The sequence below is a fragment of the Antechinus flavipes genome, chromosome 4, assembly GCF_016432865.1.
Source record: "Antechinus flavipes isolate AdamAnt ecotype Samford, QLD, Australia chromosome 4, AdamAnt_v2, whole genome shotgun sequence".
NCBI classification, from domain to species: domain Eukaryota; kingdom Metazoa; phylum Chordata; class Mammalia; order Dasyuromorphia; family Dasyuridae; genus Antechinus; species Antechinus flavipes.
This window is the reverse complement of record NC_067401.1, coordinates 203,398,460-203,416,560: the sequence shown is the minus strand read 5'-3', so window position 1 is coordinate 203,416,560 and position 18,101 is coordinate 203,398,460. Positions and strand designations below refer to the sequence as shown.

At 46.3% G+C, this 18,101-nt stretch overlaps 1 protein-coding gene across 1 annotated transcript in view; it reads right to left on the bottom strand.

The window, feature by feature from the left end:
• Nucleotides 1-200: 200 nt before the first annotated feature.
• FOXP4 (forkhead box P4) overlaps nucleotides 201-18,101 on the bottom strand; it is a 98,645-nt gene continuing 80,744 nt past the window's right edge. Inside the window, exons 14-17 of the mRNA XM_051996927.1 lie at nucleotides 7,673-7,794; nucleotides 6,638-6,704; nucleotides 5,736-5,905; nucleotides 201-5,055 (exon numbers count right to left, since the gene is read on the bottom strand). Coding sequence (XP_051852887.1) covers nucleotides 4,908-5,055; nucleotides 5,736-5,905; nucleotides 6,638-6,704; nucleotides 7,673-7,794 — 507 coding nt within the window. The 3' untranslated portion in view covers nucleotides 201-4,907. The remainder of the gene's footprint in view (nucleotides 5,056-5,735; nucleotides 5,906-6,637; nucleotides 6,705-7,672; nucleotides 7,795-18,101) is intronic.

Genomic DNA, 18,101 nt, shown 5'->3' with positions numbered 1-18,101 from the left:
GATTGAGAGTGAAGTTGGATGGAAGCAGGAAGGGGCAAGAAGAACAATCTCATCCCTGGGAAGTTCTTTAGCACAGACTGGAGTAATGGCTGTTTTGGACCAGCAGCAGGGAAAGGGACCAATTTGCCTCAAAAAAGCCATCCTGGATTCTCAAGTGATTTTTGGAGGGGTTAGGAGGAAAGAAGGGGGAAGGGGCATCATTGTAGGTAATTCACTTTATTGCATTATATATAATGCTGTTGTCCATACAGATTACATGCAGCTAGTTCTACTGTACAGGGTCCGCCTGTCTGCCGCCACAGAGCGGAGGGAGGTTAGGCGGAGTACGAATACACAGCAATGCTATTCCTTTATACAGCACAGGATGGGACTGGGCCTGGGCCGAGGGGAGGATGTGAAATCCCCTGTCTGTCCCATCTGACCCCCCTCACCCTGTAGCCCCCACTAGAGGAGAGGGAGAGAGGGGGACCCCAGCTCTGAGCATGTGTCCAGCAGGATGGAGGAAAGGAGTGGAGGAGATACAGAACAACATATAGAGGGGCTAAGAAAAATCAAGAGAAAGAAACACACACACGCTGAACTGACAGTAGGGGTTGTGATGGGCAAGAGGTATGGAGGGAGAGAGACACAGAAATAAGAGAGACAGAGAAAGAGAAGGGGAGTGGGGGAAGGGAAAAGGAAAGAGATGAGACAGAAATCAGGCCAGAAATAGAGAAGGAATGAGGCCACAGAAAAGAGATGACACATTAAGGAGTTGGAATCCTCAGGGTCCACTGCTCTTCAGTCTATTGTTAGTACTAAACGTTTGAGATTGGCTATGGTAAAGGGGCTGGGACCCAATCCTGTACTCCCCCCCTCCCCAATAAAAGCCGGCCCTCTCTCTCGCCAGGACCTTCCTCCCTCAGCCCTAGCCCCGAAGGACCCTGGTCTAGGAGCTCCTGGGCCTAAAAAGTGTTGGGTATCTTGAAGACTCTGATGGTGGTTGTGGGTGGTGAGAAGTTTGAGTTGAGACTTGGGTTCTCTGTGATTAAATCTCACAGGAAGGTATAAGGTATAAGAAGTAAACAGGTTTCTTTTTATCTATCAGGTTCCCATCTTGGGGAAATTAGGGAGAGGGACGGATGGGAAGAACTCAAGATCTGTAAGGAATGAGTGGATGTGGGGACCCAGGGTGAGAGGGGCAGGGAAAGACTAGTCAGAGAATGACATTGGTGTAAGTGTCCCCCAGCCCCTTTTCCCTTTTTGGGAGGCCGTAAGTGCTCACCTAAGCGTTCACTGACTCTACATCCCATTCTGGCTACAGCTAGAACAGCTGGTCCCACATCAAGACTGGTCTGTGCCCATAGACAAAAGCATGTGCCATATAGACATACACATCGTTAACACATTGTGCAGTGCACATATACACATACCACCATAAGGATATGGGCTGGCTGGCCCTGTCTTAGGCTCAAGCCTCCAGAACCACTTTCCCTTGTAAGAGATCTGGTTTCCAACAAGGAGGGAATGGACCTTTGATCTAATGGTCTGGGTGACTCTAGGGATAGTCCGTGAAGAAAACAGACCCTGCAAATTGCTAACCTCCCACCTTCCCCACTCCCTGGACAACTCCCAGGCAGCCTGAGAAAAACAACAACAAAAACTTGGATTCCAAACCGGCGTGGAACAGGGGTAGGGATCTGATTTAGGGAGGAGGCAGCAAAGAGGGAGAGTTCAAAAGAAAGCTTTTGGGGAAAACTTTAAAGTCTTTTCTATGAGGGAGTCTGAGAGAAATGTGGAGAAAAAATAGGAGTCTAGAGCTGGGATAAGAAGGCAATAAGGGGCCGTATGTCATCTATGTGGCAAGGAAGGGTGGGAGAGGATGGACCTGTTAGCGTGTGTGTGTGTGTGTGTGTTTGTGATCCTCAGCTCTTCCTGAGGGTGAGGGAAAACCCACAAGTATACCAAGGAGCTGAGGGAGCCACAGATGGAAGTGGCAGTGAGAAGCAGGGCCAGATCCCCAGAGGGACAGACAGCCGAGGGGTGGGAGGGAGAGGGGAAAAGGACGACAGCCCGAGCAGAACCTAAGGCTATCCCAAACACTGTGATTATCCAGCACTCCGGCTTCTCCCACCAACAGTCGAGCTGTCCCCAGACCTAGCTTGGTAGGAAGGAAAGAGAAGCTAGTGGGAAACTAGCCTTCCCAACCACTGCATCCCATTGTTCCCTCGTGAATGATGTTCTAAATCAGACATACAAAGGGGCCTGAACACACACGCTGGTTTTAGGAACCCACGGGTGGACATCAACGTTCCTGCTCATTCATACGCGACTGAGTGGGCTCAAACAGACTCCCAGACATGCACAGAAACACGCACACTCATCCACTCCTAGGAAGTGCCCACTCCCACGCTTTGTGCTCCATGCTCAGTCCTCCTGACTTGGCCCATCCCCGCCCCACTAGGTGACACACACTGAGGGCCTAAGAGCAGAGGGCATTTAATATTTCTGCACAAGTCAGAGGGCAAGGAACAAAGTGGGAGAGGATCACGGTTAACAGGCACCAGGGACCTTTTGCCACCCAAGTCCCACTAGGGACTTGTGAGGATCACAGTCTGTGTGTGGTAACTGGGCACTTGCTAGACAACAGTTCTTCAAGTCCACCTCCAACCCCTTCCTGGTCCCGTCCCTGTTAGAGGGACTAATCTAGGGGTAGGGTGGGTGTCAGGCGCGGCAATCAGACATCTTGCCCTTCACCTGAAGCTGGAGCCCCCCTCAGTGGGAGGAAGGAATGACCGCTGGCTGCCCCTCCCCCTGCCTCGGCTCTCCCCCCAGCAAACCCTCAGAACCCAGCCCTCCACCTTTGTGTGTGCAGCCCTAGCAGGGGGAGGAACATGATGATGGGCACACCAGGGACCAGCCTGGGGCGGGCACTGGAGGGTGAGAAAGAAGAATGGTTGGCTGGCCGGCTGGGACAAAATACTGACTGGGGATGGAGAGGGGGGAGGGGAAAAGCAGGAATAGCAACATGTAACTGTCCCCTGCCCCTAGAGGCCCTCGGGGACAGCCACAATTGTCTCAGGGGGCCTAAGGGAGTTCTCCCATTCGAGCCCTTCCTTCCCTCAGATCCCAAGTCCCTCCTCCTCTTCCCCCTCTCCCACGGGAAGGGGAAGGACAGCTGAGGGACAGAGTGATGAGAAGGGAACAAGAGCAGAAGTGAGGTGTGTAGGGAAACCTGTCCCCAGGCTGCTTCTGTGGGCAGCTGAAGAGCAGGTGTGGAAGAAAGCCATGGCCACCAACAGACACTGTCAACTTTGGTTTAAAACAATAACTTAAGTGGAGGGGACCCCCCCCATTCTAGCTTCTAGCCTGGGGTGAGGGGGGAAGGTCAGATAAGGAATGGAGGGCAAGGGGTGACAAAGGAAAAAAAAGCAAACAAAAAGTTTTGGTTTCTGCTTCTGGCATAAGAAAGGTCTTTGGTCATCTGTTTAACTGGGGAAAGAAAGGGAGAGGGAGTTGAGAGGGCTGTGAAATGGAGGGGCTCAGAGGGTGGGAGGGGGACTAGGAGGGAGAGCTTTGGAAGAGGTAGCCCATTCCTCCGGCCTTGGCAGCCGGCCTGCTCCTCTGCCCCACCCCCAGGCCTGACCCACCAACACAAGCCTCCTTTTGATGCCAGTGGAGGCCGAGGGGCGCACTCCCTCCCTCCCTCGCCAGCCACAGCAGCGGGCTCCGTGGGGACACCTAGTGGAGGCCAGGGGACTTTCCCCTCCACAAGTGGGGACCAGGCCCCTCAGTTCCAGGGGTGCATGAATGCCAGTCTTGGGGACACTTTCCCGCCTCCCCCTCTCCCCGAGGGCACATCTATTCCCATATCTCTCCGTCCAGCCCCTTGTACCGCCCCTTCCCTAAGGAGGCAGAGAGGTGGGGGGCAGGCGAGATCGGGCCGGGCCCTGTCTGACTCGAGGTGGCAGGTCGGGTCTCTAGTTATACAGAGGCGCGGGGATGGTGTGAGGGAGGCAGCGCATCCCCTTGCAGGGGTTTCCATCAATAGTCTTCCTGAAGCGCTTTCAGGGCCAGAGCCCGGGCCGACGCCCCCGCGGGCACCCCTGAGGTCGCCGAGAGGGGAGAACTGGTTTGTCCCGGGGCGGCGGAGGTAGAGTCTGAGATGCTCCAGGCTCCCCTTTCCCCACGGCCGATGTCGGTCATTCACAGTATGGAAGAAGCGAGCCTCGTCTAGTACGGGAAGCATGGGCCAGACTTGAAATCACAAGACCTGGGTTCAAATTCTGACTCCCCTCTTCTTGGGCCTCAGTTTCCTCATCTGCCAAATGAGGGGGTAAAACTAAATCACATCCGGCCCTTCTAGCTCTGACCCTGTGACAAGGTGCCTTGTCCCGGGCTTCTTGGAGAAGAGGGTGCGAGGTCAAAGTTGGGGCGGGGGAAGAAGGGGACAGATGCTCTTGGTGGGAATGGGGGGGTTTGTTAGCCCCGCCTGCGGGTCTCAGTGTTGGAGGGGGGCAGAAAGCAAAGGTGGCGGGAGAGTCCTGCTGGTGGTGGTCATGGTGACAGAATGGATGGGAGGAGGCGGAGGGGAGGGGGACTTGGACACACACTGAAGTCGGGGACTGGGGGTCCACACTCTCCTGGCTCTTCCACCAGTTCCAAACCACCGGTCACTGGTCTTGGGGCAAGAAGCAAAGGTCAAAGGAGGGGGCAGGGGCCATCTCTGCCAGGGAGAGTCTGTCCAGAGTCACAGGTGGGACGGCATAGAAGCCCTCACCCCAATCTGCTGTCCTGGAAGTGCCTTGAGGTGGGGTGGAGGGGACTGTAGAGTGGAGGGGAAGGTGAGAGCCTGAGGAGGGGTCTCCTGAGGGGGGAAGGAGAGATGTTCACCCCTTCGTTCCTGCTTGCCCCTCCCCCAGAGGCCTTTACGACAGTTCCTCCCCAGGCAGATCCTCTTCAGGGTCCCTGTCTTCTGGGGGAGCCCCAGTGTTGGGGTTGGTGGGGCCCAGGGTGGGCCCAGGCCGACCGTCCTCCTCTGCTTCAGCTGGCTCTTCCTTCACCTGTACCTGGTGACTGCAGCAGTGGGAGAAGGGAGAGATACATGGTTAGGGAGATGGCCACAAGCCCCAAACAGGAAGCCCCCGACTCCCCACTTTCCACTCATCCCCAACACTGGTCAGTCCCTCATCCCTGACCTCTGACCTCTCTGGTATAAAGGGTACCCAGACCCTCAGAACCCCGTCTCTCTCACAAGAGAAAGGCTCTATGGAGGCACACTTTTATGCTGCCTGAAGAAGAGTGTTTGTGTGTGAGATACATGTGGGTATGTTTGCAAACTGCCCGCTGGCCCCATATATCCGTAAAGTTTGCATATGTCTGTGTGTGTGTGTGTCCCAGTGGGGGAAAGATGGACGGGGATGGGAATAACTGTACTGAAGAAAGAAATGAGAAAGGGAGGACTTCCCTTGGCCGGGAGAAGAGGCAGGGCAGACTTTCCTGACTGGTCCCCAGGAGGAACTCTCCTTTGTACCTGGGTGGGGGTAGGGAAGGAAAGGGGGGAGATGGAGAAATGGGGGAGTGGGTGTCTCGTCTCTCATGGTCCTAGAGGCTGGTCTCACCAGCACTGACTGCTGACCAGGACGTGGGGAAATGAGTTTGGACGTTTGTCTAGCTGTGGGACCCTTTGGAAACCTCCAAGCACCATTTAATGCCAGCTCTTGTTATTGTTCCTGATGTCTGAGGCACGGACTCACCTGTACTGGGGTGGGGAGAGGCGCGGGGGGCTGATGCTACCGTTGCTGGTGAGGGGCTCTACAGTACTGCTCACGTCCTCGTGTCCGAGGTGCAGGAGGCTGCTGGTGGAGCCGGGGTTCAGCATGCCTGGGCTGTTGAGGAGGGGAAAGCTGCTCTCGGCCAGGGCGGCCTAGGGAGGGATGGGAGAGGAAGGGGGGAGGGACAAACACATTAAAAAGAATACCTTACATGGAGGCCGCGGCAGATAGTGCTCTCGCCCTCCCCCACTGCACCAGCTGGGGAACCTCCTATCTCTGTCTGGGCTCCCTTGTTTATCCAGGAACTCCTCTCACCCTCCTGGCCCTGACACAAAAAGGCTCATGTCTACAGCCCCAGGATTCATCAAGACCCCCCAGTCCTCTGTCCTCCTCGGCCCCACCCCCTGTAGTCCCAAGTTTAGCCCACATCCCATTCAAAACAGAAAGGAGGCCACGGGGCAGTGGCTCGGGATGCTGGGAGATAGAAGGCCTCTCCTGTACTGGGGTTAGTGAGAAGGGAGATGAAGGAGGAGGGTCTCACCTGTACTGGAGGGGAGAGGCAATCGGGGCCAATCTTCCCTCCTGTCCCCCTCCCCCAGCTCCATACACAAGAATTGGAAAGAACTGGAGGCTGTGTGGGAAGGAGGAGATAGAGGGGGAAAGGGAGTTGGGGGGGTCTCAGCCAACAGAGAGAGGTCCTTAAAAAAAGGAAATAAGCCTTTCTCGGCCCTCAGCTACCCTGGCACTCTTTGGAACAGGAGAGGATAAGTCTTTGATAAAGGGTGAGCGCGGGTTTGGGGGAGGAACTAGGACTGAGGAAGCAAGGCAGGGGAGAGGGAAAAAAAGAGTGAAGGGAACCCCACCGAGGGACAACAATAAGTCACCTGATAGCTGGCGTTAAGTGCTCCGTAACTGAGGCCCGAGATCATGTTCTTCACCAGAGTTGGGCTCCTTGGGGGAAAGAGGGAGGGAGAAATTTTAAAAGACTGTCACTTTCCTGGAGTGTGCTCAACAGTCAGGAGGGAGAGCCTCTTCCTAGCTCAGATCCTGGCCCCAGTGGGATAGATGACTAAGTAAAGAGCCCATCTTTGCCTCACTTTTTACCCTGCCTTGTTCGCTGACTGGATGTTGCCTCAGTCAAATTGAGAGCTGGAAAAGGCCTTAGCTTAGAAAGGCCAAGGTCTCCCACTGCATCTCCAGTCTATCCCCAGTCATCCTGATCTCTATCTGGCCACTGGCCCCAGACGCTTCAGAGAGAAAGTGAGGCTGGTGACTTTGTACAGCCCTCCCTCACTTAAATCGGATTCATCTGCAAGTCACCGCATCACTTTTCTGACGTCGCGGCCCTCTTCAAGAATGAAGGACAAACAACGAACAACTGAATGAAAGAGATGGGTGGGATGAGTGGAAGGAAATTCAGGTGGAAGAACATGGCTGTGGAGATAATCAATTATCCTGCTCACTCTCCCTAAAATGCCTCTGACCCAAAAAGGAGAGTCTGGTGTTTGCCCCAGTGCTGGGAGACTGAAGAAGTCCTCTCTGGGACAGGTGACCAGACACCTGGAAATTGGAATACTGGAGTTCAGTTACCTCCACACAACTCGAAGACTTGTTCTCTCTCTCTTTCCCTCTCTCAATATACATATATATATATATATATATATATATATATACCCACATATATCTGCATACACACAGAGAATGGTACATATGTGTCTCTCACAGGTGTATGTCCACTCAGATACAGATTTCTACAGCGGTAGAAATAGTTACGTGTGTTGGAAGGAAGGATGGAGGGAGGTAAGTGGGCAACAGCCCACATGGACACACCTAGTCCCACAAACACATGGACTGCAGAGACCTTTCTGCTGGCCCGGTGGGCTGAGGCCCGTCCAACCCGGGGGGCTGAGCACACATACCCTGTCATCTTTGGCGGTCTCCGCTTTTGGTACTCATGCTCATCCACCGTCCACACGGCGCCCTTGACGTTCTCTACTCGTACAAAACACTTGTGTAGGCTCAGGTTGTGTCGGACAGCATTCTAACAGTTGGGAAGGGAGGGGAGGAAGGGAGAGAAAACAAAAGGGACCCAGGTCAGCATCTCCTCTAGTAAAAGTAGAAGTGGAAAACACCATCACATCACCAGTACCTTCAGAAGAAAGTCACAGAATGCAAAAATCCCAGATGTGAAAGGGCCCCCCAGGCTATCTGGTGAAATCCCCCCAACAGAAACCTCCCTTCAATCTTTCTGACAAGTGGCAGTAGAATTGCAGGGTCATTCATTTAAAATTCAAAGGCCCTCTGGGCCAACCCCTTTCACTCTTCAGACTAAGAAAGAGACCCAGATGTTAATTAACTCCAAGATCACAAAGGTAGAATTTGAACTCAGGTCCTTTGATTCCAAATCTATTGCTCTTTCTATAGAACCAAGCCTTAGCCTGAAGATCTTCAGTGAAGGGGAATCCACCCACAACCTCCCGCAGGAGGTGGCCCATTGTATTTTGTTGTTGTTCAGTTGTTTCAGTCCCTTCCAACGCTACGTGACCCCATTTGGGATTTTCAGGGCAAAGATACTGGATTAGTTTGCCATTTCCTTCTCCAGGTCATTTTACAGATGAGGAAACTGAGGCAAACAGGATTAGATAACTAGCCCAGGGTCCCACAAGTGTTTGAGGTCATGTCTGAGTTCAAATCTTCCTGATTCCAGACCCAGCACTCGTATCCACTGTGTCACAGGGCTGCCCCCATTCCACTTTTGGACAGTTTTAATTATAAGGATGTTTTTGGTTTCCTTATCCAATACCAGCATTGGTCTCCTGGCAACTTCCACCCTCTGCTCCTAGTTCTGGCCAGCAGAATAAGGCGCTAGACTTCTCTTTATACACACCTCCCAGCTCTCCCACTCATACAATTCATGTCAATGCTCTTTCCAGAGCAAGGCTTGCCAAATTCTCCTTAAACAGCTCCCCCACTCCCATAACCTCTGAGCCGCCATCTTTACAAAAAGCTGAATTAAGCATGATTGTCTCAATATCTGCCACACCCGAGGTACCCCCCAAAGTGTTCCAGAAACTGTCTCTTGTCAGAATAGGATCATCTAGCCTAATCCCTTGTTTTACAGGAAAAGGAAATGGGGCTCAGAGAAAGGAAATGACCACTCCAAGGTCAGAGAAAGGAAATGATCACTCCAAGGTCACAAAGCAGAAGAACATGAGGCTTCCTGAGCGCTTGATACTTTGAGGCTCCTAAGTATTGCAAAGTGTTTTTAAATGGTTAAAATAAGGCCCTTACCCCACAGGCAGGGTACCTGAATAGAAGTGCTCCCAGGCTGGCTCTGGGGTACAGCTGAGATAGTTCTTCCCCACCCTTCCTGGCACTGGTTATGTGACGGTCAGAATCACAGGTAGCGTGACATGGATGGCCTGGAAGCCTGTATTGTAGCCCTATCCATCAAGACTCTTCCTTCTGAGCTGTTTAGGAGTCCACTAAAAGAAAGGAAGCTCTCCCCAACCCATGTGCCCTCGTGTCCTGACCTGGGCCCAAGCTTGACACCTGGAAGATCAGAGTGAGCTGTAGAAACACATCACACTTCCATTCCTATAAAAATTGAGTCTCACCATGAATCTCCTCTTCCTCATCAGACCTATAAAGTTCTTACTCCATTGGAAAGCTCTCCCTCCTTATGTCCCACTCTGGAAATCCCTGCCTCTGCTCAAAACTCAGATTAAGTCCCACATCCTACATAAGGCCTTTCCTGTCCCTCCTCCCCTTTACTTTTTTAACTTGCTAACACTCTCCCTCCACTCCATAATTTGTGATTCATTTTGTAGCTTGTATTTATTGGCAGGACAATGTCGTATATTGGAGAGCTAACTGGCTTCAGAGTCAGGGAGACCTGAATTCAAATCCTATCTCTGATACATAGTGGCCATGTAACCCTGGATAACACCGGAGGCAACTCTATAAAACCTGCATTAGTAAAAGGAGTGCGCTCATCCAGGAGTTCCCTATGCCAGTGAAATCACAGGTCCAGTCCCTAGCTCTAGGGGAGCTGGAGATGTTCTTCTTTGTATTCCCCCTTCTCTAGCTTGGGGCCTGTACAATGGGATCTTAATAATTATTTGTTGAATTGAATAATACAATATTCCCTTTCCCTTGTCGCTATCATTCCCTCCCACCTTTATCATCACTTCATCCCCACCGCCCAGATCCACTGCCCTGCACATAAACCCTGTTCTAAGGCTGCCTCCCCTCACCCCATTCTTTCAGCCTTGTGCATTTTAACTTTATTTCCCCCCAGTCCCTCAAAATCAATGGGTCTAGAAAGAACTTAGTCCAATTCCAAGAATCTGGAAAGATCTTGGTCCAATCTCAATCTATAAATCAAAAGTTCTTAACCTGGTATCCATGCGCTTTAACATATAAAAATAATTATAATATATTGTTAAATTTATTGATGTTTATCATGTGCATATATTTGTAAATAAATGTACATATACATGGCTGTATTTTATATATGTATTTTGTTATACATATATATTTCATTATAATTAATTTGGAATCCTATATATTTTAATTTATGCATTTAAAAGTATTATTCTGAGGAGTCCATAGATTTCCCCAGATTGTCAGAGGAGTCCATGACACAGGAAAGGTGAAGAATCCCTGCTAAGAATCAATCCTTCCTGCAAAATGTGACTAGAGAAAAAGTGACAGATGGAAGAGGTGTCATAAAGGTAGAATGGGTTAGACTTGGAAAGTGATTAAATACTGGAGATGAGAGGGGAGGGGGAAGTCAGAGCTGACCCAAGGTTACAAAGCTGGATGACTGGGGAAAATATATTCTCCCAAAGAGAAATAAAGGAAGAAAGTAAGAAAATATATTCTCCCAAAGAGAAATAAAGGGAAAAAATAAGAAAATATATTCTCCCAAAGAGAAATAAGGGAAGAAAATAAGAAAATATATTCTCCCAAAGAGAAATAAGGGAAGAAAATAAGAAAATATATTCTCCCAAAGAAAATAAGGGAAGAAATAAGGGGAGGGGGGAAGAAAAAGGATTGGTTTGAAAGGGAAAGATGAAGAGTTATGTTTTGGACAAACTGATGGTGATGAGATAGCCAGGAGATGAGCTCGAGTTCAGAAGAGATTTAGGTGGGAAAATAGATTTTGGAATCTTCTGCAAAGAGATAATGCTTGAATCCATAGGAGCTAATAAGATGCTCAAGGTTCAGAAAGTAGGAAAAAAAAGGAAAAGAGCTGAGGGCAGAACTCTGTCCTGAGGGGACAATTACACTTAGAGTCTGGCAAAGGATGAGGAACCAGCAAAGCAGACTTCCAGAGAATGGTTAGGCAGGTAAGAGAACCAGACAGGTTGTCTAGCCACAACTCCCCCATCACATATTTGAGAAGTTGACTTTTTAATGCAAGTGTAGCACTTTACATTTATCTCAATTACATTTCATCTTTTTTAGATGCAGCCCACCGTGCTAGTCTGTCAAGATCTTTTTGAAATCTGACTGTCATCCAGTGGGTTGGCTAACCCTTTTAGCTTTGTGTCATTTGCAAATTTGATAAGCAATACCATCTACGCTTTTCTCCCAGTCATGATTTTAAATAACCCCATTTCTGTTACCATCAGTCGACAACCCCACTTTTCCTCTGAAGTTCATGTCACCCAGTTTTATCATCTTTTCCCACACTGTCCTGGATACTCTCCCACCTTTCTCTTTGGCACCTGGCTCCAGTGTCTCCCCCCTCCCACTCCCGCCTCTTTCCTTAGACACTTCCATAGCTGTGCTGCTCTTTTCAATGCTTTATTCTCATAGTTCCTTAGATTTTTTATCTCATGGGACTTGCATATCAATCAACCAGTCAATCAACATTTATTAAACACCTACTATATGCCAGACACTGTATTAAATGCTAGAGATACAAAGAAAAAGCAACTATTGCCCCCAATCCTTGCCATAAAAGAACTTTCACTCTAATGGAGACAACATAGATGGGTATATACAAGATACAAAAGAGCAGATGAAAGGTACCACCTGCATCACTCAAAATTCAAAACCAAGAATAAACAGAGTAAGAAGAGAGGCATCCAGGGATAGTATAAAATCACTGGATTTACAGATAGAAGACGTGGGTTTAAATAACAGCTTTGCTGCTTATTTATCTAAATAATCTTGGGCAAGTCATTTAAACTCTATGGGCCTCAGTTCCCCCTCTGTAAAATAAGGGAACTGCTCTAAATATATAATCTTATCTTCAGCTTTTTCCATATTTTTAAGTTTTTTCAAAATGCCCAGGTTTCCCCAACCTCTTAAAATGTTCTTTTGGCCTCCTTATGCTCTCAAAATATGCTTCCATTTCTTCCCTTCCCTTCACTTCTAAATTTTTAGAAAGAATACAGTTATCCCTTCCACACTGCAGGGGTTAGGAATGCAGTGCCCCTACAATCTGGAAAATCCATGTAAAACTTTTTGACTCTTTCTTTGTAGCAGAGAGTAAGTTTGAACTTTTTCTTTATTTTTAGGGGATGTTTACAGTACCTAATTGTACAATGTGTGTTAAGTATATTACCATAAGTTCTGTGACATCTGTCAGCCTTCCCATGTCATCTATGACTTCTGCAAAACTCCCCCAAAATTCTCATTTAATTCTTATGCTAACCCAAGACACATCAAAATCAGAATGGAGAAAGTCAAGGCTTTAAATAGAGCTTGCCTCTCTGAGACCTATTGTGACTGCTCTCTCCAAGGTTACTAGTGACTTCTTTATTATTAATCCAGTGATCTTTGTACTGGCTCCATCCTCCCAGGCCTTTCTACAGCAGCCTGTTTTGACCAACCCCTCATTCTTGACACCTTCGCCCTTCACTGGTTCCTAAGACACTGCATTCTCTCATTTCTTCCTCCATTTCTCTGAGCACTCCTTCTTTGCTGGCTCCTTTTCTTTCTCCCCATCATCCACACAGTGCCCTTAAACACTGATGTCCATTTCCTCGGCTTTAATTATCACCTCTATGCAGATGCCTCTTAAATCTTTATTTCCAGATTTAACTTCTGAGAGCTTCAGTTCCCTTTTTCCAACTGTCTGCAAATACCTGCATCTGAATGTCTTTCTGGAAGCCCAAATGAACTCGTCTCTCCTACTTTAAAATGTCCTTTCATTCTCCCAGTGATAAACCCTCAGAAGCATCCAGACAGCTTTCTTCACTCCACACATGCAAATAGTTGCCAAATCTTTTCAAATCAACCTGAAAATATTTCTGTCATCAAACTCTACCACAGTACAGGTCCTCATCTCTTCTTACTTCAACGATTGTCTTTCTGCCCAATCCTTCCCCTCCAATCCACCTTTATACAGCCTTTTCCTGAATAACCTTCAGAACACATCACTCTGAGCATTTTACTCTCCAACTCAAAAACCTTCCATAAGTCTTCATTGCCTACTGAATAAAGAATAAATTCATTATCATTCTGATGTTCGAAACCCAATAGCCAAGAGAATGATTATATCATTATATAGTCTAAGGTTTAGTTCTGGATCTTTAATAGATGTTACCTGGTGTAGACACGACTTATAAGGCAGAGAGAGAGGGAAGAAAGAAGGGAGAAGGGAGAGATAAGAAAAAACAGGCAGTCGGGGAGGGGAGAGACAGACAGACAAACACACAAACACACACACAGTGTCATTCTAGCTCTAATCTACTCACACTGCTTCCCTTCACAAAGGCAGTGTAACTCAGTAGAAAGAGAATGGATTTGAAGTTAGGGGTGCTGGATACAAACCCCAGATTTACCACGTGCTATCTTTGTGACTTTGGGGAAGTTATATAAGCTCTCTGAAAGTCACTTCACTTATTAAAAGAGAGGGTTGAACTCAATTTTAATTTTTTTTAAATTTTTTAATTCAGGAGGCAGTGAAATATAGCAGACAGATGGTCTTTGAGTCAGAGAGACCCTGTTCAAATTCTACCTCAGATATTTTTAGCAAGTCAGTTAACTTCTCTGGGAATCAGTTACTTCATCTGTGAACCAAGGGGTTGGACTTAATGACTTCTAAGATCTCTGTTCAACCAAACTGCTTTCCACTCTGTTCTTTTCTCACTTACTACCTACCTCTGCACCTTTGCTTCTGCTACCTCCTCAGACCTGGGATGATCTCCTATTTCCATTTTCTACTTTCCAAAGGACAATTCTTCACTTGGTAAGGCCCTACTCAATTCCACCATAAACTCTGAGCCCTCCCCTAACTTTCCCAAATAAAAGCCAACTCTTCTTTCTCAAATCATATAGCTTAGATTTTTCCTTTGAATTCATCAATTCTCTATTAATCTCTATTAATAACTTATGGCACAGTTATTTTTTGTGCTGGAATGGAGTACAATGTAAATTGATGCAATTTGATAGGAATTTGGTAGAAAGGACCATCTCTATTCTTCTTTGAACAATAAGTTCCTTGATGGCAGGAACTATTTCATTTTTGGCTTTTATATCTCCAACATCTAGGGCAGTGGCAGCATACTAATATATCAACTCTGTTACTAAGCAAATACTTAATAAACACATTAAATTAGGGCAGGATAGCTAGAGTGCTGGGGCCTGAAGTCAGAAAGACTCAAATTCCTGAGTTTAAATCAAGCCTCAGACACTTGCTAGTTGTGTGACAAATTAATCATATTTGTCTCAGTTTCCTCATCTGTAAAATGAGCTGGAGAAGAAAATGACAAACTATTCACGTATCTATTCCAAGAAAATTTCAGAATGAATCACAAATGGAGTCACAAAAAGTCAAACATGACTCAACTGAACAACAACAAAAGTGGATAATGACAGTGTGGTGTAGAAGACAGAGAAAAAGCCATGGAATCGCAAGACCCAGGTTCAAGTTCTATAGTAGTTTGAAGGACTGTATGACCCAGTCAAATCATTTAACCTCTTAGCCACTCAGGCAACTATATTTTGCAGAGTAGTTGCATCAGCAGGCATTTCTTATACTAGTAAAACTACATGTATTCTATATTGCATTTAATATATACTCTAACATATTTAACATGTATGGGACTACTTGCCATAGGGGAGGGTGTGGGGAGGAAGGAGGGGAAAAGTTGGAACAGAAGTTTCTGCAAGTCACTGTTGAAAAATTACCCATGCATATGTTTTGTCAATAAAAAGCTATGATTTAAAAAAACAATATTTATTTAGATCCTACTTCAAATACTACCCTGGACAAGATACTTGATCCTCAGAGACTTAATTACTCCGTCTGTAGCCGTCTCTCACCTCCTTAAGTCTTTCTCTTGAAACCTTTAATTCCCTTCAAGCATTATCTTCTATATGAGGCCATTTCTGGTCCTCCTTCCCACCTCCTCCAGAAGCTAAGGAAGTCAGTCAGCAAGGATTTATTCAGTCTTTAGAGATAATACCACCACCATCACAAAAAAAGGGGCAATCTCTGCTCTCAAGTAACATACATTCAAATAGATTTCCCCACAAATTTATCATGTAACTGTTTTGTGTAGGATTTACTATAGCTGTATATGTGTGGAAAGCAGCATTGAATAGAACAGAAAGTCCGCCTCAAAGCCGGACAAAACTATGTTCAGGTGCTATTGCTGACACACACTGTGAAGGGTCACAACCTTCCACTATTCTAGGCTATAACTTATAGTCTAACAGCTTCTCTAATGCTCTAAGTTTCAGAAAAGATGTCAACTTGAAATCAGTAGAGAATTTTCTCCCTTGGAAATTCTCCACACCAATGACATCACTAGTCTAAGTCCTTATTTCCTATTTTAAGTTTGTATATATAAATGTATTGTTTTCCCCTTTAGAATATAAACTCCGTATTGGAAACGGAGGGGAATGCCCATTGTTTGGGGAACAGATGAAAGTTATGCTACATGAATGTGATGGAATACTCTTGTGCTGAAATGATACAAGGCACAGTATCCAAAAAATCTGAAAATACTTATATGAACTGGTGCAGAGTGAAATAAACAGAACCAGGAGAACAATTTGTTAACAACAATATTGTAAAAACAACTTTGCAAGACTTGGAACTCTAATCAGCACAATGACCAGTCTCAATAACAGAGGATGCATAATGAAACATGCTTCCCATCTCCTGACAGAAGGATAATGGACTCAAGGTGCAGATTGAGACATATATATTTTTGGACATGGCTAATGCAATAATTTGTTGCATATGATTATACATTTGCAATGGGGGCTTTCCCTTCCCTGTTCTTTCTCACTTGGAGAAAGGAAGGTAAAAGAGAAAGCAAGCAGATTTTCAATTAATACAAAAAAATAACATTTCATTTTAAAAGTAGAATGTAAATAAACTCATTGTGGGCAAGGACTTTCTTCTTTCTGTAAATTCTCACCATGTAGCACATGTCTTCCATATAGAAAGAACTTAATAAACCTTATTAATCCTAACAGAATCTAAGTTCCTTGAGGGTAGGAACTGATCTGTTTTTTTTTTTCCTTTGTTTCCCCAGTGCCTAGAACTTAAATGTTTAATAAATATTTTTTCAAATGAATACATTGTCCAATTCATTCATTTATCCCATTTTCAAATATTGCATATAGAACCCTATGCTAGCCTGCAAAATAAAAGTTTCAAACATAAAATATGTAACAAATATAAATAATATTACAGGGTAAGCTGCATTCGAGAAATGCAAAATAAAGGGCTGTTCGAGGTCTAAAGAAAAAGATTGTTACAGAAACTTTCCTATCTATGACTAGGGGAGACCTAGACGAGGTACTATTTGATTTGGAGTTAAAAGGGTGGGGATTAGTGTCTTCTCCAATTAATCTGTACTGTATTTACTTTGTACATACTCATGCAGGTAAATGTTGTCTTCCCTGATAGAACGAATATAAGTTCCTAGAGGGCAGAGACAGATTTTGACCTTTCTTTGTAAGCCCAGCACTCAGCACAGTGCCTGGCTCTAGGGGTTAACTAATGCTTGCTGTCTTGACCTAGTCTAGTGCCATATTTCAGCGCCTGGTATGTGGTAGACACTAAGTTATTACTGATCGATTTATTTATTCCAAAGGACACAGTAAAGGGACAGAGTAAGTATTTAGTAAATATTTGATCAATGAATGGATATTGATTCCCTTTCATATTTATGTAATGTTCCCCAAGCATGTGAGTAAATTGTAAGCAGGGGTCAAGATCCTGTCTTATAGTCTTCTATACCTGGTACAGTAGCTCACCTAGCATTTAAATATAAGATGCTAGGCACAGAGAGTAGATAAAATGATGAACAGCTGATATTGCTTTAATGATTGTAAAGCATTTTATATACATGACCACATATTATCCCCCTAACAGTCCTGTCAGGTAGATAACCCATTTTATAGTCCCATTGTACAGATGAGGGAATTGAGACTCAGAGAAGAAAGGTGACCTGCACAAGGTCATCCTTCAGGTAAGCTCCAGAGACGACATTTGAAGTCAGATCTCTGCTAACTATGATTCCACATCCATATACAATTATTGATATGAATTGAATTGATTAGACTGGAAAGGAGGGTAGTAGGAAAGGGTCAGCAATCCAACTCAATAAATATGGGGTATGTCCAAAGTCTTAGAGCAGTTTTAAGATTTGCTGGCTTATTTTGGGGTGAAACTGTACGAAGCCCTGCTCGAAATGAGCTTCAAGTCTAGTCAGGCTATAAGAACATAAGATGTACACAGAAAACTCTATACACAGTAGACTATAAAAGTGTAAAACTGGAGAAGCAAGCAACAGGCCGCAGGATTTCAGAAGAGGAGTTAATTTCTGCCTGAAAGGATCAGAGAAGGCTTCACAGAGAAACAGCATTGACATGGGTTAGAATAGGACAGGAGATGCTGGGGGAGAACACTCCTAGTGGAGGAAGCAGTGTGGTTTGGGAAGCCAAGAGCATGTTTCAGGAAGGAGCATCTCAATTGGAGTGAGACTGAAATGGAAGGCTGGAACCACAGCATAGATTTGGACCTTTTTTTTGGTACAAGGCGGTCATTCAATGTCCTTAAGTAAGAAGTCTACAAAAATCCCCATCCCTAACCCTTTTGGGGATGCCTCTGAAATAAGGTCATCCCTTGGACTGTGGGTAGCCTGATCCCTTCTCTCTCAGCTTGGTTTTTAGGAGGCGACATGCCCACATTCCCCCCCTTCCCACTGTCCTCAGCTGTCCCTATCCTTCCCACAGGGCCCTGAACATAGTAGGTGCTTTCCTCCCCCTTATTTCCCACCCCATCCCCATCTTCTGACCTACTTCTCTCCTTGCCCCTAATTCCTTTCCTTGATCTCATCTCCGGTCTCCCATCTTCATTCCTGTTGC